Below are 27,811 nucleotides of genomic sequence, written 5' to 3'. Positions count from 1 at the left end.
GTATGCATTAGTAAAAATCAAATTATGTAACAAAACGCGACTGAATTCATTCTAACCTGTGTTTTAATATCACATAAAAGCCGTCGTGTCGTCATTACCTTGTATATGCTTTTTAAAGGCCAATAGCAGCAGACCAGCTTGTCGATTTGTCGTGTTGTGCTTTAGCACGATTTCCCTCCCCGCGTTTTTCCACACCACATTCCTTCATGGACCAGCAAACTTACTTCCTGCTCTACTTTGAACGACGGCGACTTCAACCAATCAGACGCGCCTAATGAGGCAGCGGGCAACGTGATTGGCTGAGCGCGGCGAGGAGGGCGGGGCAAGATGTCTCTGTGCTCGTGTGTGTTGTTCGAGGGAAAGCGCTGCTGGAGCGATTCGAGGCCTTGCATCTACTTTCTATGAACAAAAAAGGAATAAACACGTTTTGTTTCGTAGCTTTCCTCATGCAACAGGCAGAAATCGCTGGATAAAAACAAACGGAGGTCGAGGAATGGTCAAATGGTTTGCATTATTGAAATCACATTTTCTGCTTGTGTTACTGTACAAAAGGCTATTGGTTTTGTAAATGTAGACGGTTGTTTTTGGGCAGGCCGCAGTTATTTGACCAGTTCTCCTGTGCATGCTTCATTACACGAGACAGGGGTTAAATTTGATGGAGTAGATGCTGATTTGAGTGTTTGGCGAATGAAAGTGTTGCTGTTGCATGGATCTCAAGGGCCTTGCAGCATGGGGTGGCCTCGCGTGTGTTTCTGTGTTCATTTAGTCAGTTCAACGACAGACAGTAAAAAGCCCACTCACGAGCTCACCTGTCTGCTTTATTATCAGCCAGGAGGGAGAAGGGAAAAAAAGGCAAAAGTCTGTAAATGTTCAACACATGCATCATGCATGCCTGCAACAGGAAGAGATATCAAGAGCATTTTGGTTTGGCACATGCTTTACAGTTCGTATTAATTTGCCAAACTATGACTAACCTTTAATATGACGAGATGAAAAAGGACAATGGCAAATGCTGTAGTTTTGTATGTTTTCATCAAGTACTAATGGTCCTTTTAAAGGTGCAGTATGTAAGATTTTAGGATTGAAATATCCAAAAACCACTAGAACAGTGTTATATGCTTTGATGACTTGTGTACATTATCACAAATGTTTCCAAGAATGTTTAAATCCAGAGAAATAAGCATTTTTATCCTATCAATGACATCATACCGCGTGTTTTATTTAGTAGAAACCATGGAAACTCCAAAGATGCTTTAATATACGATATGTTTTATTAGACAGGTGAGCAACTGTTTGGATCATTCATTGACTAATCATTGTTCTACAGCTCAACACAGTTAGTCTTACTGTTTAAATCTGGTTTTCTTGATTTACCGCGAGTACCATGTTTTACCACGCCTAATATCGATCTCTCAGTGTGAACAAGTGTCTCATTGTAGTCGCCGAGTGAACGCACAGATTAGCATTATAACACAACTTTCAACACACTCAAATAATGTGTGTAATATGATAAAACAGTGCTGTGTTACCGCACATACGCATGAGCGGAAGAAGCGGAAGCGTTCATCTGTGGCGTAATAAAAGCTCCGTGAAGTCAAAGCTAAGCCTTTGTTTTGAATAAGCGATGTAGAAATTAATATTGTGGCTTTAAATTTTAGGTTATTCTCGCAATAACATATTACTTTGCTATTTTTGCAGTATGTGGTATCCATACTGAGCACAGTATGCAAATTCATTATACAACGTAACACTGCATGGAATCCCACAATGCAATGCACTTGAATCCCATTTGGAAATATTTTGAATCATTATTCGACTTCCCAAAGGTCAAAATTGAACTAAAAATGCAATCTAACAATATGAACTTCCTAAAGAAAATGTCGCTGGACTGGACGTAACACAGTATCGAAGCGCACTACTGTTTGAAACGTCTGTAATGTTGCAAATTGCCCACTATTTAAAAATAAGTGTAAATCCCATAGATCCCAGTAAACTGTTAATATTCCATTTCAGTCTTTTCCGATGCGTTGGATTTCTGGATAGTTTGTACTGACATGCTTTGTTTTTGTTTGTTTTCTAGGTGTTGAACAATCACACATGATTCTCATCATATGGAAAGAATGTAGAGACGAGACGTGAATACAATCAGCTAGTTTTCTTTTTTTAATTTGTTTTATTTTGAAACGATGGCCTACACAAATTATAGCTCGCTAAACCGAGCTCAGCTCACCTTTGAATATCTGCACACAAACTCGTAAGTATCAATTTGAGTGTATGCTTGTGTATTTGCGTTAACATAAAAAAGCTAATAGGGTAATTAAAAATATGATGCAGTGTGTTATTTCACATCGGGAACTACATAATATGCATTGCTTAGTGTAAAAATGGTAATTTATCATCTGACATCAAAGCATGTACTATATAAATTAGTGTTGATTGTTACAAATTTTCTTGCAAGCAACGAAACTAAAGATGACATGAAACCGTGCTTGCTAAAAGCTTGTGCACCCTGACTCAATCAATCAGCCAATCAGATTCGGACTTGTGTTCGGTCTTATCAAAAGTGGCCATTTTTTGCGCCGACATGCATTGCATGGCCTGTGAACAGTCAGTAGGAACCTGCTTCTACTTTCCGCAAAGCAGTTTGCAATGACGACAAGACCAAAAGTCATTAAATTTGAGTCTAAAGTCCCTTTAAGACGAGTCATTTCACTCGGCGGCCATCTTTGAAACGTCTCTCGGGCATGCAAATGCAGCTCCTTTCTCTTTGAATGGGGAAACATCAAATTCTCCAAAACTGTTAGCCAAGCTTACGATTAAATTTCATATTTGAAATCACCAATGAAATCTGACAATAACTGTCTCATAAATTTAGTTTCTAAACGCTTGAATCATGACAAAGTACTGCATTTTTCAGCCTGGAGAAAGCTAATGCAGATACAGACCTAAATGTGCGTCTCACACTACCTGTTTCTATAGCAACCGGAGCTCCTAAGGGCAGTGACGCAATGACTTTACTAATCAACGATTGGCTCTTTCATTTAGAAGGCGGGGCTTATTTGGCGTATTGACCGTTGCACTTTCTCCCATTCATAAGTAATCGGAGTGCACTGTCTACCTATATATAAAGACTTTGGCCGAGCTCAATTTTATACAAGTGATCAGCAAAGGGATGCGCCCATTATCAACGCGAGTGCAAACGATGTATCTTTTTGTGAATTGGACACCAAAGAACAATCTTGAATGGGGATGTTGCTTCAAGACATTTATAACAATGTTCTAATAATGTATTAATTATTCTTGTCGATTTTGGCACATGCTTGGGAATTTATCGCCATTAAAGACAAAAGGTGACAGTGGCCATGAAAAAGGTTCTTGTGATTGATATATTTTATTGCCAACAGGACAACCCACGAGTTTCTTTTTGGAGCTTTGGCTGAACTTGTCGACAACTCAAGGTACAAACACAGTTTTTAAATATTACTTGAGAGGCCTTTATTAAGATGCGTTTTTGGATTGGATTGGAAAGTGGACGACGCCACCCTAAGGCCGCCGGTCCACCAAAGCGTTTTTAGCCGGCTGAAAACGTCTCGCTGTGGGCGCTTTGCTTATGATACGGAATATCCGCGGAAGTGTTACTAGCATCTCATTTCACAGATAGTTTGTTTCTGTATTGATTCTATATAAAATGCTGATACAATGTAAAGTATTTGCTCTGGCTCTTGTTTTAAATTATTTTGTTCCATTATTATACTGCTTGTTATCATCTGTTGACGTTGTACAGTACAAGCAGAATGTTGCGGTTGGTTGGTGTTGTATTTGTCCCGCCCCTCCTCCACTCTGATTGGACGACTGGGTGAAAAGTGACAGTGATGAGCGCTGCGTTTTACTCAAAGTTGAACATTCTTCAACTCTAGGCAACCAGTTAAAAACCCTGAGAGTGAAATACTCGCTCAGCGCCTCGTTACGCTCATGACCTTCTAAAAACGCGGCGCTCCCATTGAAAACAATTGAATACGCCTGCCAGCTGCGTGAAAAAACGCTTTGGTGGACACACGGCCTAACCCACACTTTTGACCACTTCCAGAGGTAGTTGTAAAAACATCTCACTGGATTGCTTTTGTAGTGTAAACACTCATGTGGTCGAACAGCCACTAAAAGACCGCTACTCCGATACTGATACATAATGGGAAGCGCGCTAGCCAGACAGGATTTAAACTGTTGGCTGGAGACCCAAGTTTTGTTTGAAGAGGAAAAACATACCAAGCTCAATGTTCTCTCACCGCCAGCAGCCATTTCACCCTGTAGCCCAAGACTGGTTTCCCACGGGAGTCTGGTTAGTACCTGGATGGGAGACCAACTGGGAAAACCAGGTAGCTGCTGGAAGAGGTGTTAGTGAGACCAGCAGGGGGCGCTCACCCTGTGGTCTGTGTGGGTCCTAACACCCCAGTATAGTAATGGGGACACTATACTGTCAATGAGCTCCGTCCTTCGGATGAGGCGTTAAACCGAGGTCCTGACTCTCTGTGGTCATTAAAAAATCACAGGATGTCCTTCGGAAAAGAGTAGGGGTGTAACCCCGGCATTTTTGCCCATTGGCCACTGTGCATCATGGCCTCCTAATCATCCCCATATACTGATTGGCTTCATCAATCTCCTCTCCACCAATCAGCTGGTGTGTGGTGGGCGTTCTGACGTTCTTCGTTTATATGTAAATTGCGTGAACTTATTTCATCCATTAGACTGAAAGATCTGAAAAAGGCCATACATTTACCCGCCCATAGACCCTCCCCTCAGAAATCAGGACAGGAGTGGCTGAAAGTGGACAAAAGAGACGGATTTAAACACCAGGTGTAAACGGCAATGTGTCTCCCTCGTCTCCTTGTGATCCGATCGACCAAAACGCATCTTAATACCGGCTGTAAACCGGGTTTCTATCATCAAAATGATTTGCACTATTGAGGTTAACATCCACTTCTTGTCTACAGAGACGCAAATGCCACACGGATAGACATCTACACAGGTTGGATACAATGGTTTAAAGTTTTATCCATTGCAAAAATCTGTATTATAACAAAATATATTGTTAATATTGATTTGTTACTGCCAATCAGAGAAGAGACCAGATCTGAGAGGCGGGTTTATGCTGTGTTTTCTTGACGATGGCACTGGAATGGACCCTGGTGAGTAAAAAAAAAAAAAAAAAAAACTTAAATAACACAAAATGCTTGCATTTCCACTCAAGATCTCGTACGCAACGGTGATGCCAACAGAACTGTTTTGAACAGGTGAAGCCACGCATGTCATCCAGTTCGGCAAATCAAGCAAACGATTCCCAGAGTCTACTCACATCGGCCAGTATGGAAACGGATTAAAGTCGTAAGTATCATTACACTTCTCTTAGAAACCGATGAACTGCCATTGTCTTGTAATAAATGTTTTAATACATGAACGTCCTGGTCTCTTTTAGGGGTTCCATGCGTATAGGGAAGGACTTCATTCTTTTCACCAAAAAAGACGACAAATTAACGTGTTTGTTTTTGTCGCGAACATTTCATGAAGAAGAGGGTCTGGATGAGGTAAGAAGCTGATGGCGAAGCATCATACACGAACGCTCGTTCGTTCTGAGCGAAGAGCAGACCTCTAAGTGCTTTTGTTCCTGTTCTCGCAGGTGATCGTCCCATTACCCAGTTGGGACGTGAAGACCCAGCAGCCTCTGACTCAAGACACTGAGAAATACGCCACTGAGACTGAGCTCATCTTTAAGTATTCTCCTTTTAAGAACGAAGAGCAGCTATTTCGGCAGTTCAAGAAGATCGAAGGACCCACCGGTTGGTTTTTACAGCACTTTGTCTGAAATTAAATAAGTGCGTTAATCAGATTGTGTCTGGCGGGGCCGTTAAATTTGAGTATTGTGTGTTCGTAGGTACACTGGTTGTAGTTTATAATTTGAAGTTGATGGATAACCGAGAGCCGGAGTTGGATGTGGAGACGGACCACCAGGACATTATGATGGCCGGGACGCCCGCAGAGGGAGTGTGAGTCCATTTGATATGATATGATACTTTATTGTCAGACAGGTCTGACATTTTTACAACTCTCAACATCTAATAAACATCGACACAGAAGAATTTACAATCACAAAAATTTCACACATTACACATCACACTTGCGTTACATTACACCTTACACTCCTATACTACACTTATACAATTACAACACAACCCTCTACGCACACCTTGGCAATAGAATCGCCTTTGGCTAGTACATTTTTTTGTTTAGTCGCCAGACTGATATACTTTAAAATCTGAGAGTTTATTAGCTAATGGCTAATGATAGATATTATTTAATCGCCCAGAGTGACGATTTACTCGCATATGCGAGTGATTTACTCACATTGTAGAGGGTTGCAACTCTACATTACCTTCTCTTCTTATACTCTTGATTTTTGTCCTAAAGCCCTATTCGGACGGTAATTGTTTCTCATGTGGAAGTCCATAAAAATACATTTGCATGCCACCTCAGTGATAAAACTCGTGCATTTGGATGGTGATTTATTCTCGGTGGAGAAGCAAGTTTTGTGATCCTGCTCACGTGGTCAATAACATGATTGCCTGCGGTAAATAAAATGTAATATGCTTAATATAATAAGAATAAATGCATTTTTTATTTAATAATAGGAAAATAATATCCTAATTATTATTTTATTATTTAAATCTGTTTAAAAATAGGATGATATATAGATGCACATTATAGTTAAAATGGTTTTCTGTCTTGTATTTTACCTCAGAATAAAGGATGTAATTTTATTCCACATGGAAATGAGCAGAAATAAGTGAATTCAGCCTCTCATTTACACGAGGTAAACATAATGCTGTGGTTATTAACATATATAATGTAATTAAATAAACATTTCAAATGTTTGTTCTTTTCTTTTTTTTCTTTTTTGAGCGGTGATGAAATATATTGCTCTTGTAAATACTTGCCAGAATTTCATTAATAAAAGTCTAGATCTTTAAAATGCATCCAAATTACGGCGAAGCGCAACCGTGCGGTGCTCTGCAGTGGCCAAAAAGGATATAAACAGTGATTTTTGAAGTGATATATTCTTGAAAACTCAGAGATGTGGATTCAGACGGCAATTGAATGACCACACGACCTTGGTGTTTGTCTAAAAACAGTAGGTAATTTAGCCGGGGATTTTTAAGCGGGTGGTGGGAGAAAATTCTGACATTCTGGATTCGGACAGTAATAAAATCACTGACTAAATGATGAAAATACCTCACGACCCCACGAGAAACTATTACCATCCTAATAGGGCTTAAGAGTGCTTTAGCCTCACTCTGTTGAATCTTGGAACTACCTTGAATCTACCTCCAGTTTGATGGTAATAATACAAACTCATTAAGCAGGACATGATTAGGGTCAGAAACTATATTATTAGCCAGCCGTAACAAATTATTGTAATGAGCTGAATCGTATCTTCTCAAGAGGCTGACCTACAATTGTTTAATCCTGTGAAAGCCCAAACTTAACATCCAAATCAGCTGAATAAGTGAGTGTTGCAAAAGGCAGAAGGGATGTTGAAATGAAAGGGCTGGTGAATTGAGAAATCAACTTTCCCTTGAGCTTTTGACAAATAAAAGGTCATGGTAATGTAAGAATATCCTGTAAGTTTCAGAGCTGAAAACTTCCTTGTTAGTCAAAGAAAAGACACCAGGATTAAGACCGTCGGAAAAGGTAAAGTTGTGATTTTCTAGGCCGATATGGTTAGCCGCTAGGAACTATACTCTCATTCCTTCGTAGTAATGAGGGTACTTTGCTGCCGTACCATGGGCGCAATGATATTACGCAGCGCCTGAAAATAGTCCCCAGCAGCTCCCTGTGTAAGCAGGTTGTCACGTTGGTTATGTTGACGGAAGTTAGCCTATTTTCAGGCGCTGCGTAATATCATTGCGCCGTTGCACCCATTGGACAACAACACATCTCCTTGATTATTACGCAGGAATGAGAGTATAGTTCCTAGCCATATCGGCCTAGAAAATCACAACTTTTCATTTTCCGTCGGTCTTAGTACACAATGTAACTACACATCACAACATGTAAATAGGAAAAGCAGTAAGGCTTTGAGCAGTAGGCTAGCTGAAGCCGTTTACCTCCAGTCTTTGTGCTAAGCTAGGCTAGCGGTGGAGTTATGGCACGCACGGAGATGAGAATGGTGTGTATGGACTTATCTAACTCTGGGGGATACGGCGAATAAGATAAAGTCCCAAAAAGTCGGCGTGTTCCTTTAAATCCCAAGAATCGATTAGTCACCCTATTTTCAGTTGATGAATGAACGGGACATTGTAGCGTGCCTTCCATCCAATAAATCGCAGTAATCTTTGTGCTTTGTTACTGTTGATATGAAACAAAGTCTCAGATTTCAAATTATTTCCATTTTATTAGGACATTCAAAAACATAAATACCGGTTTAGTGTGCATTAAGGGCACTGCACTTCAGCATTTTAAAGGCATGGGACAGTCTTGCGCACTTACTTCAGTCACGTGCATGCGCTCTCAGGTGTGGGTATTTGGTAGGGATGTCCAGATCCGATCACGTGGTTTCAGACTCGATCGGAATCGGACGTTACCTCCCGATCAGGACTCGGATATATATGTAAATATATATTCTCATTATTTTTTAACACATCTATAGTTATGTGGTGGCACAGAGTTAGACCCTTTTGACTTCACACAGAAACAGCAACGTGTGCGGCATGACATCACTTTGTTGCAGAGACGCTATTGGTTAAATAAGGTGAATTAAGTAAAAAATAAGGAACATCCTGGATCTTTTTTTTTTTGTTTTATGTATTTTTATGAATACATAAAAGGTTTTTATGTATTATAGAAGGATCGGATCAAAATCAAATGACTCGGACTCGAGGGTAAAAAAACCTGATCAGGACATCCCTAGTATTTGGACAGGGCAAATGTCCACTAGAATGATTAATTAGAAACTTCCAGACTCTTTCTGAGATGAACTCTACAGAAAGTTGGCCCTCCTGGAGTAGGATGCTCATAAACCAACTAATATGGCATACAGTGTGGCATGTTAATATACTTTTGGACATTTTTGATGATGCTGAATGTACTTTTGTGTTATAAACAGAAAGCCAGAGAGGAGGTCCTTCCGTGCGTATGCTGCTGTCCTCTACATCGACCCCAGAATGAGGATCTTCATTCAGGGTCACAAAGTCCGAACTAAGAGATTGTCCTGTTGCTTGTATAACCCTAGGTAAACATAAAAAAATATAAACTTCACACACATATACACAGCCTCAGGGTTTTACCACATCAAATTGACCTCTTAAAGTTGTGAAAAGTACTAGTTTTATAGTGGAGCATTCTTGTAACTCCCTCAGAAGCAGTAGCAAAACAAAATCCTGTACAGAACAGCCTGACATGGCTATATACACTCATTTTAACTGTGCATTCTGTTCTTTTGGCCTCTAGGATGTACAAATACACGTCGACACGCTTTAAAACCCGTGCTGAGCAGGAGGTCAAGAAGGCAGATCACCTCTCAAAACTCGGTGAGTTAAACCCAAGCCCACATAAATAGCTCAAACTGGACTAGAATCGGATGCGGGTGTTAAGGGAAGTTGACCTCAGGCTTTGTGGGTTATAATGGTATTTCCTCTATCTGACCATTTCTGCTTTTATAAACTCCACAAATACTGAAACACAAGTGTTGACCGATGTAGCTGCTTGTTTTAAAAAGTATACAGGCCTGCAGCCAATTTCAGTACCGACTTGGTACCGAAGTACCGGTTCTTGTGACATCCCTAACACATGACAAATCAAACATCATCCTTCCTGAGTGTGTGTGTGTGGAAAGAACGTGAATGTACTGTGTGTCTGTACATGAATGCAGCGTGCGATAAAATGGACTGCATTTATATAGCGCTTTTAACAGACCTACGGCCATCCAAAGCGCTTTACATTTTGCCTCACATTCACCCATTCACACACTCATTCACACACTCATTCACACACCGACGGCGGTGTCAGCCATGCAAGGCGCCATCCAGCTCGTCGGGAGCAGCTGGGGTTAGGTGTCTTGCTCATGGACACCTCGGCACTTGGTCAGGTGGAACCGGGGATCGAACCACCAACCTTCCGGTTTGTAGACAACCTACATGAACCACTGTGCGATCAGTGATCAAGAGTGCGCACACACGGTTTGTTTGTGCATCAATATAACAGACCCTCACACGCTTACTGTACAACACCAAAATTGCGCTCCTCAGAAACAATCGCAGAATACGACAGAGCTTGTGTTTTAAAGCAAAGCACACTGGAACGAACAATTCACTAAAACACAATGTGAGTCTGTATTCTCTCTTACACTCACCTAAAGGATTCTTAGGAACACCTGTTCAATTTCTCATTAATGCAATTATCTAATCAACCAATCACATGGCAGCTGCTTCAATGCATTTAGGGGTGTGGTCCTGGTCAAGACAATCTCCTGAACTCCAAACTGAATGTCAGAATGGGAAAGAAAGGTGATTTAAGCAATTTTGAGCATGGCATGGTTGTTGGTTTCACGCACAACCATTTCTAGGGTTTACAAAGAATGGTGTGAAAAGGGAAAAACATCCAGTATGCGGCAGTCCTGTGGGCGAAAATGCCTTGTTGATGCTAGAGGTCAGAGGAGAATGGGCCGACTGATTCAAGCTGATAGAAGAGCAACTTTGACAGAAATAACCACTCGTTACAACCGAGGTATGCAGTAGAGCCCTGCGCGGGACTGTTTTCTTCATCCCGCTCCCGCCCGCACCCGCCGAATTTCTGACCATTACCGCCCGCTCCCGCAACGTATGTGTTACACTCCCGCCCGCTCCCGCAATATGTATGTCCACTCCCGCCCGCACCCGCAAAACTCTGAGAATTTATTCCCGCACAATAATAGAGATGCATTGATTTTGTGTCTTCTCCCGTCCCGCAGGAAAAAAAACCCCACGTATTTGTATTGATATTATTAAAGAGATTCATGGGGTTGTTTGTTTCGTTTCCCTGGCCTGCATGTGAAAAAAAAAGAAAAGACAAATACATTCAAATATAATTTCGTTTTTATCAAAAACTTTGCACATAAAAATAGACTGCTTTGCAAAACAGAAAACAGAAAAACAGATTGAGAAACAAAAAACAGATCCCAATTCGACTGAAAGGAAACCTGAGAAAACATGCTTCAAAAGAACGTAATGTGAACACAAAATAGCAAACGGACATTTAGAAACAATCCATTTCCACTCACTAAACTTCTATGTATTGTTTGTCAAAGACACCAAACAGTCAACTTGACCTGCAGGGAGTGCTGAGCGTTTTTGGTGAGGTATGATCAAGTAGCTATGTATTTGCCAGCTGCGCAATATGTGGATACATATAACGTTATAACGCATGATTTTGCCTACCAAAACAATTGAGAAACTTCTCCAAATGTCAGACTTTCCTTGTTTAGCTTTTGTGCTGTAAATACCTCGTTTGAGGTTCTTTTGTACATCATCTATTGACATCTTCTCCATCATGTCGTTAGGCAACCTCCCTATCCCGCCGATTCCCGCTGTGTTTTTTTTAGCCGCCCATTCCCGCCCGCAGCAAAATTCAAACCGCCCGCTCCCGCGAGATTTACGTTGGGTCCCGCGGGACCCGGCGGGACTCAATCCCAATGCAGCCCTCTAGTATGCAGCAAAGCATTTGTGAAGCCACAACACAAGACTGGAAAAAAGTTGCCTGGTCTGATGCGTCTCGATTTCTGTTGAGACATTCAGATGGGAGAGTCAGAATTTGGCGTAAACAGAATGAGAACATGGATCCATCATGCCTTGTTACCACTGTGCAGGCTGGTGGTGGTGGTGTAATGTTGTGGGGGATGTTTTCTTGGCACACTTTAGGCCCCTTAGTGCCAATTGGGCATCGTTTAAATGCCACGGCCTACCTGAGCATTGTTTCTGACCATGTCCATCCCTTTATGACCACCAGTGTTGGGCACGTTACTTTAAAAAAGTAATTAGTTATAGTTACTAGTTACTTCTTACAAATAGTAACTGAGTTAGTAACTGAGTTACATCATTATAAAAGTAACTAATTACCAGGGAAAGTAATTACTGCGTTACTTTTTTTTTTTTTTTTCAAATGTTCAAATATGTCAAATAACTTGGATGCCCCCAATATTAGATATGTTACATGAATGAATTGGACACTAAATAGAATAAATTATTATTATAAAACATTGTACATTAATGTACACTATTGGAATGTTGCTGTGGGACAATGTAAGAGACACCTATCAAATTCAATGCATTATTGTAAATATTATCAGTAGGCCTACTATAGTGTAAATATTGTGTAAATATTATCAGTACTATACTTTTCTTTGGTAGTGGAGCTCACTTTATCACCTGGGTTTTTAGCCACTAATTTTGTGGCATAATATGATGATGTGAGGCGCTTCAGAATCACTTGCCACCGGCGTGGAGAGACTCTTTCTTCCTGGGCATAAGTTGCACGTTACTTAAATATTCTTACTTTTCACCTCAACGAGGGAAAAGTAGCGCTTATACTTCCAGTTTGCGAAAGCTACCTTTGAAGTCGTTGGACCATCGCTATGTGCATATGCGTGTGCGTAATGGGTGTGTGTGTGTGTGTGTGTGTGTGTGTGTGTGTGTGTGTGTGTGAACCATAGACCGTGAAAAAAATAGGTGTGAACCATAGGTGTGAACTCAACCTATCAACTTCAACCTTGTCTCCCACCCACCAATCATCATCAGTTATGTGCACCACCGCACCCACCCCCAACACGCATGGCTGGTGCGCGCGCACGCCCACGCGCACGCGCGCACACACACACACACACACACACACGTTGCAGGTCCGACTGACAGAGAGCCTGTCCGGATGAAAAGCGCTTCAGTGAGCTCAATTATAGTAACGCGACTAACGCCGCTTTTTTTTCCCTCAGTAACGCTAACGGCGTTGTAACGGGAGGAACAGTAATTCGTTTGATTACTCGTTACTGAAAAAAATAATTCCGTTAGTAACGCCGTTTATCTGTAACGCCGTTATTCCCATCACTGATGACCACCATGTCCCCATCCTCTGATGGCTACTTCCAGCAGGATAATGCACCATGTCACAAAGCTCCAATCATTTCAAATTGGTTTCTTGAACATGACAATGAGTTCACTGGACTAAAATGGCCCCCACAGTCACCAGATCTCAACCCAATAGAGCATCTTTGGGATGTGGTGGAACGGGAGCTTCATGCCCTGGATGTGCATCCCACAAATCTCCATCAACCGCAAGATGCTCTCCTATCAATATGGGCCAACATTTCTAAAGAATACTTTCAGCACCTTGTTGAATCAATGCCACGTATAATTAAGGGGGTCAAACACAGTATTAGTATGGTGTTCCTAATAATCCTTTAGGTGAGTGTATATGTGTGATGTGATCAGCCTGGCCTTCTTTACATTAGCGCTGTTTTGGACTGTTTGAATGAATTAGATTCCTGGATCACTGAACACTTTCCCAGAGTTTAACGGCTTTAAATGACCTGATCACAAACAGAAGCAGAATTGAGTTAAAGAGTTAGAATGGACATTTCCTCCTCCCCGACTAATACTATTTTGTGAATAAGCCTCTTCTCATCCACTAACTTTTAGTTGACTATTAGGGGGCAGCCCTACTGTTATCTGTATTGTAAAAAGCGCTATGTAAATAAATGTGACTTGACTTGTGCGTATGTGTGACTTCCTTTCTAGCTGAGGAGAAGGCGCGAGAAGCCGAGAGTAAAGCTCGCGCCCTGGAGTTAAAGCTTGGTGATGACTTATCCAAAGAAGCCAGAGTAAGACCTCGACCACCCCAACACACACCTTAAATAGCACTTATGAGATTGTTGGGTCTGCAGGTTTTTTAATAATTTTTTTATGATTTCAGGCCGCACTGAGAAAGGCACAGGATTCAGCTGTGGCATTACGTTCCGAAGCTACTAGAAAACAAGCCATCCATGCATCCAAACAAAAGTAATACACACCCCTACAAATACACTGACCTCTTAAAGATGTTTTATAGTCATCACATATGACTTTATGCATAATGATATACTTGAAAACACACTTGTTGACTGTTGCCAAGATTTATTTAAAGCAGCACGTTGTCTGTTCTTCCCGTTTCAGAGCTTTGAAAGAACCCAAGGAGCTGAACTTTATATTTGGCGTGAACATCGAGAGACGAGACCAGGATGGAATGTTCGTCTATAACTGCAGCCGTCTCATTAAGATGTACGAGAAGACGGGACCACAACTGGAGGGAGGAATGTGAGTGAAAATCACACATTGACTGCAGTATACAAGCTGAGGTGTAAGAATGGCATTAAAGGTGTCATGAACTGGCTTTTTTATTTTTTTTATACTGTTGTCTGAGGTCATCTTATGACGTTTGCGTGGTTTTTACATTCTAAAACATCATAATGAATAAGTAATAGGCTATTTTCTGCCTTGGTTTTGAGGCTCTCTGAAAAACAGTCGGTTTTGATGGGCGGCACCCGCACTGAAGACTTGGAAGTAAACACCCACGGCTAAGATTGGATAAGATTTGCATATTTAATGAGTTTCCACCCCCCATCAGTACACGTGAGGAATTGTTTTGAAAGCGTCTGGAGAAACGCTCACAGGGCTCGAAAAATTTCTTTATCAAACAAACACAATGATTCATCTCTCATCCACCCGCGATTGATTGGAATGTTATTTCTGTATCATTTCGCCTGATCATCAGTGAATATAACCGCGAACCATACACACACGCGCACGCGTGCAAGAAAGGAATGTTATTTCACTGTAGCCCGCTGGCAGGTTGGTGATAGCCCGTCTGAAAAACACATAGCCCCGGGACATTGGGCTTTGCGAGCTGGCGTAACCAGTAGGGTTGGGTACCGAACTCTGTACTCTTAAGGGCACCGACCGAATTACGTCGGTACTACCGAGTACCGATTCACATTTAATCAATCGGTACCAAATTTCGGTACCTGAGAGCGCATATTGTGATATAGACTAGTGTCTGTAAATATTAAACCGCGAAAAGACCAATTAAATACGAATCATGAGTGTCTCTGTGTGAATGAATGCCGTAGACACGCGGTTTACAGTCTATGGGTTTACCTCACACACACACACACACACTCCTAATCGCGCGTGACGGTCCATTGTTTCCATCTCTGCCTCTCATATGAGGACATGAACGCACGAACGTCATCTACAGAGCCACTGAGTCACTTCATGAGCATTTTACTGTTTCATTTGAGAAAAACTACCGTCATAAACACACAAACTCAAATGAACGGCAACCCGTCAAAATAACCCGTCAAAGTTTGGCTAACTTGACAAATAAATTACTGTTGTAAAGTAGAATTTAGATACGTCTCAATTTAATAATAATGCTCACACTAATGTAATAATAATAAATTATCAAAACTTTATTTTTTTAAGGTTAAAAAAAAAATTTCTTCGTTTTATTTTTAACCATATAAAGCTCAGTTGTGCAGCACTTTGTTTGACAAAAAAAAAGCTTAATTAAATTAAAAGATAAATTAAATGAATGTTTTATGTCTTCATTTGATTACCAGAAAATACATAACACAATTTGTGGGAAATCTTTTCATAGAAATGAAATTAAAAAGAAAAAAAAATATGGTTGTTTTTCTGAATTAAATTAAGTTGCTAGTAGCCTAGTAAATATTACAGTAAACAAACATCACAGACAATGGCAGACAGTGACCAGGGCAGCTCTGGCATAATGTCAATAACACTTTTATAAATTACTTACAGGTTCTTTACAGTTATTTATGTAAACATCCTAAAAGTACCGAAAAAAGGTACCGTTGGGTACCGGTACTGAATTTCAGGTACCGGTTAAAATGTGAACGGTACCCAACCCTAGTTACAAGTCCGAGTCTGATCATGAATGAACCAATAACAGCTTCTCCAGCCTGTGACCGTGTGCTAAGGTGTGTAATCAATAGATATCAAACGATCTGTAACAATGCAATACTAACACATATAAAAACATGTTTTACACACATAAGTGTGTTGCACCGTTCCTGTCGGATTCAATATAGAAGCACAGAAGTGTGTTTTAATCTCCATATGTCTGCAAATCCAGTCTCGATTTACAATCGTCTTGTTTACAATCGATTCCGCGGTGAAATGAAGCGAACAAACGCAATGTCTTCCACACGTAAGCTGGAACCGGCATGTTTATTGCTCGGTAGCGCGAGCCGTTTTGCTCCACGAGTCGGTGGGCGGCTTGAGGCTGCGCTTCTGCGTCTTAATGATCTTAATGGTCAATGATCGACATATCCTGAGAGCTCTCGTTTTCTGGGCCTGGTGTCTATAAAAGCTTTTCTTTGACTAACAAGGACGTTTTCAGCTCTGAAATTTACAGGATATTCTTATATCACGATGAACTTTTATATACCAAATGCTCAAAGGAAAGTTGATTTCTCAATCATCACCCCTTTAACAGTGTGGATGACCGCTGTCTGGGTGTGTGTGTGTATCAGGGCCTGTGGAGGTGTTGTAGGAGTGGTGGATGTTCCCTATCTAGTGCTCGAGCCAACGCACAACAAGCAGGACTTTGCAGATGCTAAAGAATACAGACACTTACTGAGAGCCATGGGAGAATATCTCGCCCAGTACTGGAAGGACATCGGTATAGGTCAGTCTGTGTGTTTGTCGTCTTTTTTTTGATAACCTGCGCAGACATGTATGAAATATCCACTTAAATTATGAATTATTCATTATTTTGTAATAAATTTAACTTCTTTAAATATTTCCCTCAACAGCTCAGAAGGGTATAGTGAAATTCTGGGATGAATTTGGCTATTTGTCGGCCAACTGGAACGCCGTCCCTTCAAATGAAATTCGGTTTCGACGACGGAGAGCCATGGAGATACCGGTCACCATCCAATGTGGTACGAACATAAGCTCACTGTCAGCGCTTCACAAACTTCCTTTAACATGCCAGAAACGCATTTATATGTATAAATATTAGGGGTGCACTGAAATGAAAAATTTGGACTGAAAATGCTTTTTAAAAATACAAGGTTAAGATCAAATACACTAAGCATAAATAAATACAGTATAACAAAGTTACAAATAAAGTACGGTCTAACTAATGTATTCAGGTACAGACCTAAATGTAAATAACACTATAGTATTCACTGTATAAATTAAATGTAAATTAATCTTTGTTAAAGCTGTGTTTTGTTGTTTGATTAACATTAAAGGGTTAGTTCACCCAAATATGAAAATTCTGTCATTAATTACTCACCCTCATGTCGTTCGACACCCGTAAGTCCTCCGTTCATCTTCAGAACACAAATTAAGATATTTTAGTTGAAATCTGATGCTGAGAAAGGCTTCAGATAGGCCTCCATTGGCATTCAGTACATTTACACTCACAAGACCCATAAAAGGCACTTAAAACGTCGTTACAAAGTCCATCTCACCACAGTGACTCTACAATAATTTTAGGATGCAACAACAATAGTTTTTGTGTGAAAAAAAAAATCAAAATAACACCTTTATCCAACTTGTTCTTGTCTTCCGTGTGTGCCTCCACGGCGCATGCGCGAGAATATGACGTAGCGCCAGCGTTCGGGAATCCATGAAATGCACACTTTAACCCCATTTTGAGAACTACGCCGAGACCTAAAGCACGATCAATGTAGAATTCAACAGCTTAGATACGCGCATCTTCCACTGCTTGTTAACAAATCGATTCTGGGTCATGTGTCCGAACGCCGGATCTGCGTCATATTCTCGCGCATGCGTCGTGGAGGCACACACGGAAGACAAGAACAAGTTGGATAAAGGTGTTATTTTGATTTTTTTTTTGCGCACAAAAACTATTGTCGTCGCATCGTAAAATTATTGTAGAGTCACTGTGGTGAGATGGACTTTGTAACGACGTTTTAAGTGCCTTTTATGGGTCTTGGGAGTGTAAATGTACTGAATGCCAATGGAGGCCTGTCTGAAGCCTTTCTCAGCATCAGCTTTACACTAAAATATCTTCATTTGTGTTCCGAATATGAAAGGGGGTCGAACGACATGAGGGTGAGTAATTAATGACAGTATTTTCATTTTTGGGTGAACTAACCCTTTAATAACCCTATTCGGAGAGTAATTGTTTCTCGTGGGGTCGTAAGGTATTTTCATCATTTACAGCGGCTAGTCTGTGAATTTATTACTGTCCGAATCCAGAATGTCAGTGTTTTTTTTCCCTCCACCCGTGTAAAAATCCCCGGCCAAATGACAAACACCAAGGTCGTGTGGTAATTTAATTGCCGTCCGGAGTTTTCAAGAATATATCACTTCAAAATTCACTGTTTATATCCTTTTTGGCCACTGCAGAGCACCGTACGGCTGCGCTTCGCTGTAATTTGGATGTATTTTAAAGATCTTGACTTTTATTACTGAAATGCTGGCAAGTATCTACAAGAGCAATATATTTCATATGTATCTAAATGTCAAAATAATAATAGCCTGATAAAACATCTGATCCCACTTTTTTAATATTCATATCCAATTGGGCTCATTCAGTGATTTTCTTTACATTTTTATGACTCCCTTCTTTGGCTGTGAGGGCCCAATATCCTCATCTTTGAAAACTTTTTCGACTGTTTAGGATTTTTTTCTTTCACAAAGTACTTCTGCTGCCCAATGGAAATGGAAGAAAAGACCAGACGTCTTGGAACTTGAATTGAATATCCTTATACAAATATAATTTTGTTATTTTTTTATCTTCCTGTAGATAAGTGTTTGAAATGGCGGACGTTGCCGTTTCAGATGGACGCCGTGGACAAACGGTACCCGGACAGCTGGGTGTGCCTCATGAACCCGGACGGAACCCAGGACAGGTTGGGAAACTAGACACCCAGAAGCCTTCCAACCATTTAATACTGTTTCTTTATTATGGTTTTGTTTGTTGCTCTGTTCTATTAGGTGTGATGCGTCTGAGCAGAGGCAGAATTTGCCCGTCGGCATTTTGAAAAAAGACATCAAGTCATCAGAGGACAAACAGAAAGATCTGTCAGATAAAATCCGTCTGCAGCAAGAGAAACTGGAGTCCCTGCAGGTCGGTCTGTCTGTCTGTCTCTCAACTCGGCTCTTTAATGAGCTTTTTCTCTGTCTTTTTTTGTTTAAATGAATGCTTTATTTCTCCTAATTCAGAAAACCACAACAATAAAATCAACAACAGATATAAAACGGCTCCCTCTAGATGTCAGTACAAAACCTACAGAAGAGCGTACACCTCAGGTATAGTATATGCATGTCTGGATGAATCGCACAAAAAATGGGTGAAATTAGTTTAAAAAAAAAATAATATATATATATATTTACAAAAATCTAAATGGAAAAAAATTAAGCACATTTCTGTCCAAATACAGCTGGACATTTTTCATAATATTTACTGATATTTTATTTTTTACCATGATGTATGAATACTTGATTTACTAGTTTTAAATTATATATTTGTGTTTGCATTACAGTATGATAACTGGAAAAATATGCTGAACTGTCATAAAAATAATGGTCCTAAAAAAAAAATTCATGGTGCAAAATACAGTTTTTTTTGAGAGAGTACATTTGACCTGGACATGTTTTTGACAGTTTTGACAAGCTTTTTATTATTCTTTTTAATGTTTTTTTTTACCCTTCTAGCCGACCCGCTCATCCCAGCGAGCAGCACCCCGCCCACGTTCACCCCCTCTCCCTGCAGTGGTCAGAAAAGCTGTCAGTCAGCCACAGATAGCAAAAACTCCTCCCTCTAAATCAACGCCTCCTTCACGACCTACGCGGACCCCACCAGCTCCTCCCCCTCCATCCAAAGCGAAGTCGGCTCCTGCAGCTAAGGCAACAAAACCCGCCCCCAAACCTGTAGCCCCGCCCCCACCGCCGCCCACAAAGACGCCAGCTCGCAGAAGTGCCATGCAGAGCCGCACTGCTACAGTAAGTTGTCTTGCATGCATGCGCAAAAACACATACATAAATATGAAGGTAAATTGATGCCTTAAAGAATCGCAAGCGCAGGGTAAGATTTGTGAAAGTGTACATAAGATTGCAAGCGTAAATTAAATTTGAGTGCGCAAGATAAGTTTTGTAAAGGTGTAAATTGCCTTTCAAGTGTAAGAAAAAAATATTTGCAGCATTTTACTGTTATTCGTAAGTGTAATTCATGTATTGTGAAACTGCAGCTTCATTTTAACGCAAAATAAACATGATCTGTATTCTTCTGACTTCCATTTTTCCGTGCTATGACTTTTGACATGTTTCTTTCGCCAAGATACGGCCAAAATCATTGCACGATTGTGAACATTGATTTGCAAGCGAAAACATCAGAGCCAGGAACTGCAAACCAGATTGACCGTGTGAAACAAAACTTTGTGTAAAAAATATAAACTGCTGCAAATGTCTAAATGACTTGTTGTGAATGTAGGGCAAAAAAGAAACCGATTTGTACAGTTCCGTCTTTCTTTTAGCTGCGCTTAAAGTTTTGGCACGATTCTCTCACTCGCTCAGTTTTGCGAGCTCGAGGAGGAAGGCGGGTCCACCTTCTTCTGTAGCCAATCAAATGAGCTGCTCGCTGACTCTGGATTTATCCTTGTCTGATTGGTTCAATTAAGACCCCAGACGCCAGAACACATCTTAATCTTCATTTGGCTAAGAATCGTTCTCACTGCCGAAATTGTACTTTTAATGCACACATACAATAAATCAGGCATGGTTGCTTAATAAGCTGTAAAAAGTCTTAGCACGGAAAAATGGAAGTCAGAAGAATACAGATCATGTTTATTTTGCGTTAAAATGAAGCTGCAGTTTCACAATACATGAATTACACTTACGAATAACAGTAAAATGCTGCAAATATTTTTTACACTTGAAAGGCAATTTACACCTTTACAAAACTTATCTTGCGCATTCAAATTTAATTTACGCTTGCAATCTTACGTACACTTTCACAAATCTTAGTTTGGGCTAAGGCGCTTGCGATTCTTTAAGGCATCAATTTACCTTCATACATAAACTCAAACTTTAAGGCCTAGTCCACATGTACACTGGTATTTTTATAAACAGTTTTCCCTCCTCCAAAAAAAAAAACCGCGTCCACATGAAAACGCAAAACACGCTATGAAGCGATGTCAAGAGCATGCCAAACCAACAGGTGCCGATATAGCCCTAATTGTAAAGCCATGTTGGCCAATCAGAAGCCTGGAAAAAGCCAAAATCTCCAGTTTCACTATCCACACGACAACACTGCAACCGGAGTGTCTAAAAATGTTCACCCTGGCAGGAGTTTTCAGTGTCCGGATACTGCGTTTGCGTGTGGACAAGCGGCCAAACCGCTAAGAAAAAGCTGCCGTTTTGAAAATACCCCTGTTCGTGTGGACAGGGCCTTAATATCTTGTGTTTTCACACTGACAAAAAAAAAATATCAAAATGAACTGTTTTTCTGTTAGCCATCGTCCGCCAAGACTGCTGGCAAACAAACTCCAATCAGCAAGAAAGGACACCTAAAGAAGGGCAAAGTCCAAGAAGAAGAGGAGGATGAGGAGGAAGAAAGTGAAGAGGAGGAGGAAGAGGAAGAAGAAGAAGAGGAGGATGAAGAAGACAGTGCGTCAGAAGAGGATGAACCTCAACCCAAAAAATCAAAGATGGCGGCGTCTGGTCAGGCTCGAGGGAAAACTGCAGTGGAAAAAAAACCACCAGCAGCAGCAGCAGTAACAGTCAAACCGACCAACACTGAGGTACAGAAACACATCCACACCACGTAATTCACACGCAATACAGTTGTAATTGAGCTGAATTTCTCTCTCAGGTTATCACGAATAGCACTAATGAAGATCTGAAGAAAGATGTGACCAAAAATAACGCACAGAAAGGTAATAAGCGTATATCATTTTTAGGGCTGTCAAAAGATGAATCGCGATTAATCGCATCCAAAATAAAAGTTTGTGTTTACATAATATATATGTGTGTACTCTGTTAATTATTATTTATATATAAATACACACACATTCATGTATATATTTAAGAAATATTTGCATGTATATACTGTATATACATTTATATAATCTCTAATATATATAAATATAAATGTTTTATATATAAAAACATTTTTTTCTTAAATATATACATGCTTGTGTGTGTATTTATATATAAATAATAATTAACAGAGTACACACACATATATTATGTAAACACAAACTTTTATTTTGGATGCGATTAATCGCGATTCATCTTTTGACAGCCCTAATAATTTTGTATAATAAAAATGCGTGGAATTGTGTGGTCGAGATGTAATAAACATGTGTGTGTGTTGTAGATAAAGGCATGCAGGTAGAGGCAAAAGTGAACGGCGAGTGGTTCACGGGTCGTGTAACCGCAGTAGAGACGGGAAAGGACACTGTACGCTGGAAAGTCAAGTTCGACTACGTTCCCATGAACACTCCAAGAGACCGCTGGTATGTGCTCAATCATACACAAATCAATATGTGACACATTTGTGACGCACTACACCAAGGGCCAGGTTTACTTAACAGGGCAAATCAATCCCATAAAAGCGCAGAAGAGGGATAACGTCTTCCTCCAAAATTCTCTCCCTTCTACCATGTGCTCTCTGTTCTCTGCAGTGCCTTCTTTTACAGAACCTATTGCAGCCATGTCAGCGTGTCAAGTCCAATTGGGTTAAAGGGGCTATATGCAACTTTTTCCCCAAAATAAACGTAACAATAGCCTTTTTATTTGACCATTTATGACTCAAACATCTCCTGATGAGCATACTGACACCTTGTCTGCTCACAGTGGGTACACCTATAAGCCCGTATCCTATTTTTCCTATTTTCTGGACGGGTCGTTTTTTTCCCGCGCTGTCTGCGGATGTGACGTCACCACCGCTGCGAGAGCGAGCAGAAAATAAGAGCCGTTTTGTTTTTTGGCCACAGGTGTCAGTCGCGAGTTTAAATTTCAGAAAAACGCATATTTCATGCAGAACCGTCACAACTCTGCTGTCATTATGTTAAACCCGCCCACCGACTCTACACACGATGTGATTGGCCTGACTAGAGTTTGGTTTTTCAAGCTTGCAAGTCTACGGAGAGTTGCTAGACGACCCTGGCTGCGTCTAGATTTCTAGGCTACTTAAACAGTCAAGTACACATAAAATCGTCAAACTGCCTGTCTTCTGTCGTTGACTTTCTTTAGGATTTCTTACCCGAATACGACTGTTATGTGGCTTTCACACCCGACGCGAATAAATCGCGCTTCTCGCGCGAAGTTGGACGCTTGAACATTTTGAGTTTACTCGCGTGAAATTCGCTTCATTCGCGCGTGACATTCACTTCACAACAGACGCGAATTTGCGTCATGGGAGGGGCTTCTGCCAGCCGGCTCGTCTCGTTGAGAAATGGCTGACATGGGCTGTGTTTACACGTCTTTTTTTGTTAAAATCTACTGTTAATGTGTGACAACTTGGTTTTAAGACTTTTTCAGGCAATAATGTAGTTGTTTAAAGCTTAAACAGCTACATGTTGGTATATGTAACGGCCGATCTTTGGTCTCATGGATCTATAATTTGTTCTCTGGCAAATCGTTTAGGCTGAGGGCAAAGTGAAGTTTCATTACTTTTTTATTTTTAGGCTATAACTGTATGTTACAGTTGTAGCCGACTAGCACTGACTTTGAATGTTTGACTGAATTGTTTGCTTTATTTCATGTATAGCTTATTATACCTTTTACTTATACTTTTTTATTATTGATCATACATAAACTTGCATTTAACAAAAAGAGACTGGGTTGTGTTTCATGTCATTTAATGTTATCACAGTGATAATCATATTGTCTGAACCAGATATTAATATACAGATTTTCTCCTCATTGTTGTCACTACTAGAGCAAGCTCCTGATTGGTTAACGCTGCGCAAATATCCCACAAAGTTCAGATTTTTCAAAACGCTCAAGTCTCGTCATTCGTGCCGCCTCATTCGCGCGAATCGCACCGCAGAATGTCTATTCGTGTCTTTGCATTGACTTAACATGTAAATCACTTGCGTGAACCGCGTCATTTGCGTCTGGTGTGAACGCACCATTAGACCCACCTCAAAAACGTAGACATGTTTATTTCATTAGTCTCTTTATTCCATGGGTGTCAGAACCATTGTATGAGCGTGGGACAAGAGCAAGCGGCGACCTCCCTCAGTTTCTCTTGAAGCCAATACGGAAGTGACTTAAACTGCAATTCAACGACTGGCCACTAGAGACAGACTCCAGAAGGAGCAGAATCTCATTGAGCTCATGTTAAAATGCCCAACTTTACAGCAGAAGAACACATGTTTACAGTCTGGTACAAATTGTGCTTTTGGTCTATACGGCTAATTTTGCCCTTCATGATGACTGTGAGGGGGGTGATTTTTTTTATAACTCATTCGTCTACATTATATAAAGCCTGAAAGTTCTGCATAATTAAGGGCGTGGCCACTTTGAGTGACAGGTGGATTGCCGTTTGTCTGCTGTCTGTTAGTCATCACGTCACCTCAGCTCCGCCCACGTCCCGCCTCTTTGCCCATTTTCTATTATCCGGGTGTGACACGCGATGACAAGATGGCGACGGCCAGCTCGACCCTACTTTGCGCTTCAAAACTGCTCTTCAGAATCCTATGGGTGACGTCACGGACACTACGTCCATATTTGCTTACAGTCTATGGACAAGACCCACTCACTTTTACCGACTCTTATTCAGTGCATGTCTGTTCACCTACCCCTAACCGATAAACACTTTATTATTAAACACACGTTAGATGCTTTATTTCCACTTTTTAATTTATTTTCTTAATTTTTATTGAAAATAAATGCCTTTCCGATCTGATATGTGATGTGAAAAGGGAGTAGAGCAAGTTCGGCAAAAGGCGGATTTGAACCTCAGGTCGATTTGCGTCAACTTTTCTGTCATGTGCCTTACCCCTACACTACTGCCACTGCTAATAATTCCCTCAGTTTGTCTGGCCCTCAAGATATTTAGTAAACAAAGCCGGCTATTTGCACTTCATGTAAATGGCATCTCCAGTGAAAATGTTTCTGGAGGAGGACCCACCCACATATTTTATTTTTGTTGCTTCTGACCCCCATGCTTTATTCTATTGTATTCATTAGTGCTATCGTTTGCAGTTTGTTTTTGTTCTTTTTTTTATGACTGACTGTTTAATTTTACTGTGTAAATTTAGTTTAAAGTTTCAAATAAAGCCTCCATTTGCTGCGTGAAAGCTATTGCTACAAAATTATCCAAAGCAGTTATGAGATGATAAAGTCTTTAGTGAATCCTGACAGTAGTTTTTTGCCTAAATGCCAAGAGTGTCTGTGTGAAATCTGGCTCCAAAGATGATCAGATCTCATTTATACCAGCTACAGAAGAATTTCTATTTTTCTGAAATGTTTTCCATTTTATTTTAAAGTCGGCATGAAATGAAAATTCACCCTGTCTATTTTCTAAATGCATGTTATAGATACTTGTGACACACACATACATACCTACATACAAAGTCCCCTCCAAACATTTTTTTTCCCCTTTTTCGATGTTTCTCGGATGCATGTCACAATATGAAAGAAAAGATCTGTCTGTACTCCTGTAATAGGTCAGAATATCTCCCAACACTGCAAAAAATGTATATAAGCAGATCTAAATGTAATGCCACAATCGACATTAAGTTTAATCGCAACAGACGTAATGGATTTAGTTTAATTGTGCGGGGGGATTTTTGGAAATTTTGCATTTGGCTTTTTCTCTTTTTTTGCCCCAAACCCCTGTTCATTTCCGACCCTGCTTCTGTTTCACCGCAACTTCAAAATTGCAGTTGCTCACATGTTTGTTCATTTGTGTTCGTTTTCAGGGTGTTTAAGGGCAGCGATGAGGTCCGTCTTATGCGTCCAGCCTCTCCAGAGTCACGAAGTCCAGACACCAATCAGGGTCCAGCACGCTCTGTAACTCCGCCCACTGCTGCAGAGCCTGACACGACTCAGAGCGGGCCGAGCAGAGAGACCACAGAAGGCCTTGTGACCATGATGAGGTGTGTTTGTGGTTTGTTTCTGTTGTACTTTTTTGTGTGTGTGCATTTCATCCCTACATTCATGGTTTGTTTCGCACAGGACGTTGCTACGGTATTTTTTCCCTCCGGATTTCCGAATCCCTAAAGATTCTGTGAACACTATGAGTGCTGAGGACCTTGTGGCCTTTCCCATCGTGAGTACAGACCGTCGTCGCTGCTACACGGAAGCCTTCAGAGATATTTATATCACAGCTGAATGATTCGAGTGCTTAATTTCGTGTCATGTGTGTGTTGCAGAAAGAGTATTTCCAGCAGTATGAGGCCGGACTGCAGAGTCTGTGTAATTCCTACCAGACGCGGGCGGAGTCGCGGGCACGAGCCGTGGAGGAGAAGAGCAGCGGGGCAGAAGCCAAACTCCGGGAATCTGAAGAGAAGCTCCGCAAACTCAGAACCAACATTGTCGCTCTTCTCCAGAAAGTCCAGGAGGTCTGAAACACACACACACACACTCTCATAAGTCAATTTTGCTATTTGATTTTGTGGACTGTTGTCAATGAAATGTTCCCATGAGAAATTCCTTTGTTCATGTACGTGTTTTGTTCCTCAGGACATCGAGATCAGCAGTGACGATGAGCTGGACGCCTACATTGAAGATTTGGTCACAAAGGGAGAGTGAAACCCTGCATCTCCTCTTTCATCCTCATTTTCACGCGCTACATTTGTGTTTCATGCATACTAAGAGTTCTAGCGGAAGACTGGAGATGATTGCTGGTCGGCCGCATCTTCAACTCTATATACTGTGACAGAACTCTGTAATGCAGCAAGAGCTTCATTGCCAACTTCAACGCGATTTTCGGTTCAAATCACTCAGGCCATCAGCTCATTCATGGAGAAGATTGAACTTGTGGGCTGCAGGTGAAGAGAGATTCAAACGGTTTCGTAGAGCCTGCAGTTTCACAACTTTGTATGCTTTACTCTACATAGAGGTTTTGAGTTCATGTTGGCTGTTTTTTAGGGTCTCAGTGTTGTAAAGCTTCATTCTCAACCCAATTTTTATGGAAGAGTCCCTCAGTTGTTCTCACAGCTCTCGTCGACTCCTTTCGAAACCGCTTGACGTTTTGAGTTGAAAATGGGCTTTAACTTGCTGCTTTGTGATCCGTATTCTCTCAAGTTTGAGTTCCTGATTCGTTTTCCATTTATCTGGATGTGCTATTCAGTTCGTGTTGTTTTATTTTTAACCTTCCAAGTTTCCGTTTTTTGGAATAAAAACTGATCTGACCTTATTAACCTTTTCAGTTACAGTATTTAGTCTTCATCTTTATATCTGAGAATATTTTTTAAAAAGTTTTATTAAAACGGTCCAATAAAGTTTAGGATGCACACATGGTCTTATGGTTCAGTTTGTTTGGGGGGAAAAACAACTTTATGGTCTTGACTTGTAACTTCAATTTACTTTTATTCATTTGATGAACACATTCAATAATTCATTGAAAAGAAGGAAAAAAACTATTGAATATACATACTTGTCTTTAAGTTGTAACCGTTGCGTTTTGCATAGCTGCTAATAGGCCTACAGTGTAAATATATTGAACATAAATGTTGAAATTGAATCTGATGTCTATTATTTTATGTTTATAAAGGTATGGAGAGAAAAAAAGTCCTTATTGT

At 40.6% G+C, this 27,811-nt stretch overlaps 1 protein-coding gene across 1 annotated transcript; it reads left to right on the top strand.

Moving 5' to 3' along the window:
- The first annotated feature begins 301 nt into the window (after positions 1-301).
- Positions 302-27,811, top strand: morc2 (MORC family CW-type zinc finger 2). Its single transcript, XM_079810212.1, has 27 exons — positions 302-504; positions 2,081-2,254; positions 3,405-3,458; positions 4,989-5,023; positions 5,115-5,183; positions 5,289-5,379; positions 5,471-5,579; positions 5,672-5,831; positions 5,927-6,038; positions 9,155-9,280; positions 9,499-9,578; positions 13,812-13,894; positions 13,987-14,072; positions 14,226-14,366; positions 16,607-16,761; positions 16,889-17,017; positions 18,859-18,964; positions 19,050-19,182; positions 19,278-19,364; positions 19,770-20,057; positions 21,566-21,853; positions 21,925-21,988; positions 22,432-22,570; positions 25,988-26,164; positions 26,244-26,337; positions 26,441-26,629; positions 26,751-27,811. Exons 2-27 carry the CDS (start codon positions 2,187-2,189, stop codon positions 26,817-26,819), a joined length of 3,132 nt encoding a protein of 1,043 aa, XP_079666338.1. The 5' UTR covers positions 302-504; positions 2,081-2,186; the 3' UTR covers positions 26,820-27,811.

Source organism: Gobio gobio, assembly GCF_949357685.1.
Source record: "Gobio gobio genome assembly, chromosome: 25".
In the NCBI taxonomy this organism is placed as follows: Eukaryota; Metazoa; Chordata; class Actinopteri; order Cypriniformes; family Gobionidae; genus Gobio; species Gobio gobio.
Note: the sequence above shows the minus strand (reverse complement) of the source record. Positions and strands in the feature narration are given on the sequence as shown.

Bases quoted from the DNA above. Each gene is read 5' to 3' on its own strand.
- morc2 (XM_079810212.1), top strand. From the start codon at position 2,187: ATGGCCTACACAAATTATAGCTCGCTAAACCGAGCTCAGCTCACCTTT. The intron at 6,039-9,154 runs GTGAGTCCATTT...TGTTATAAACAG, and splicing joins GGGACGCCCGCAGAGGGAGT to AAAGCCAGAGAGGAGGTCCT. The intron at 9,579-13,811 runs GTGAGTTAAACC...CTTCCTTTCTAG, and splicing joins AGATCACCTCTCAAAACTCG to CTGAGGAGAAGGCGCGAGAA.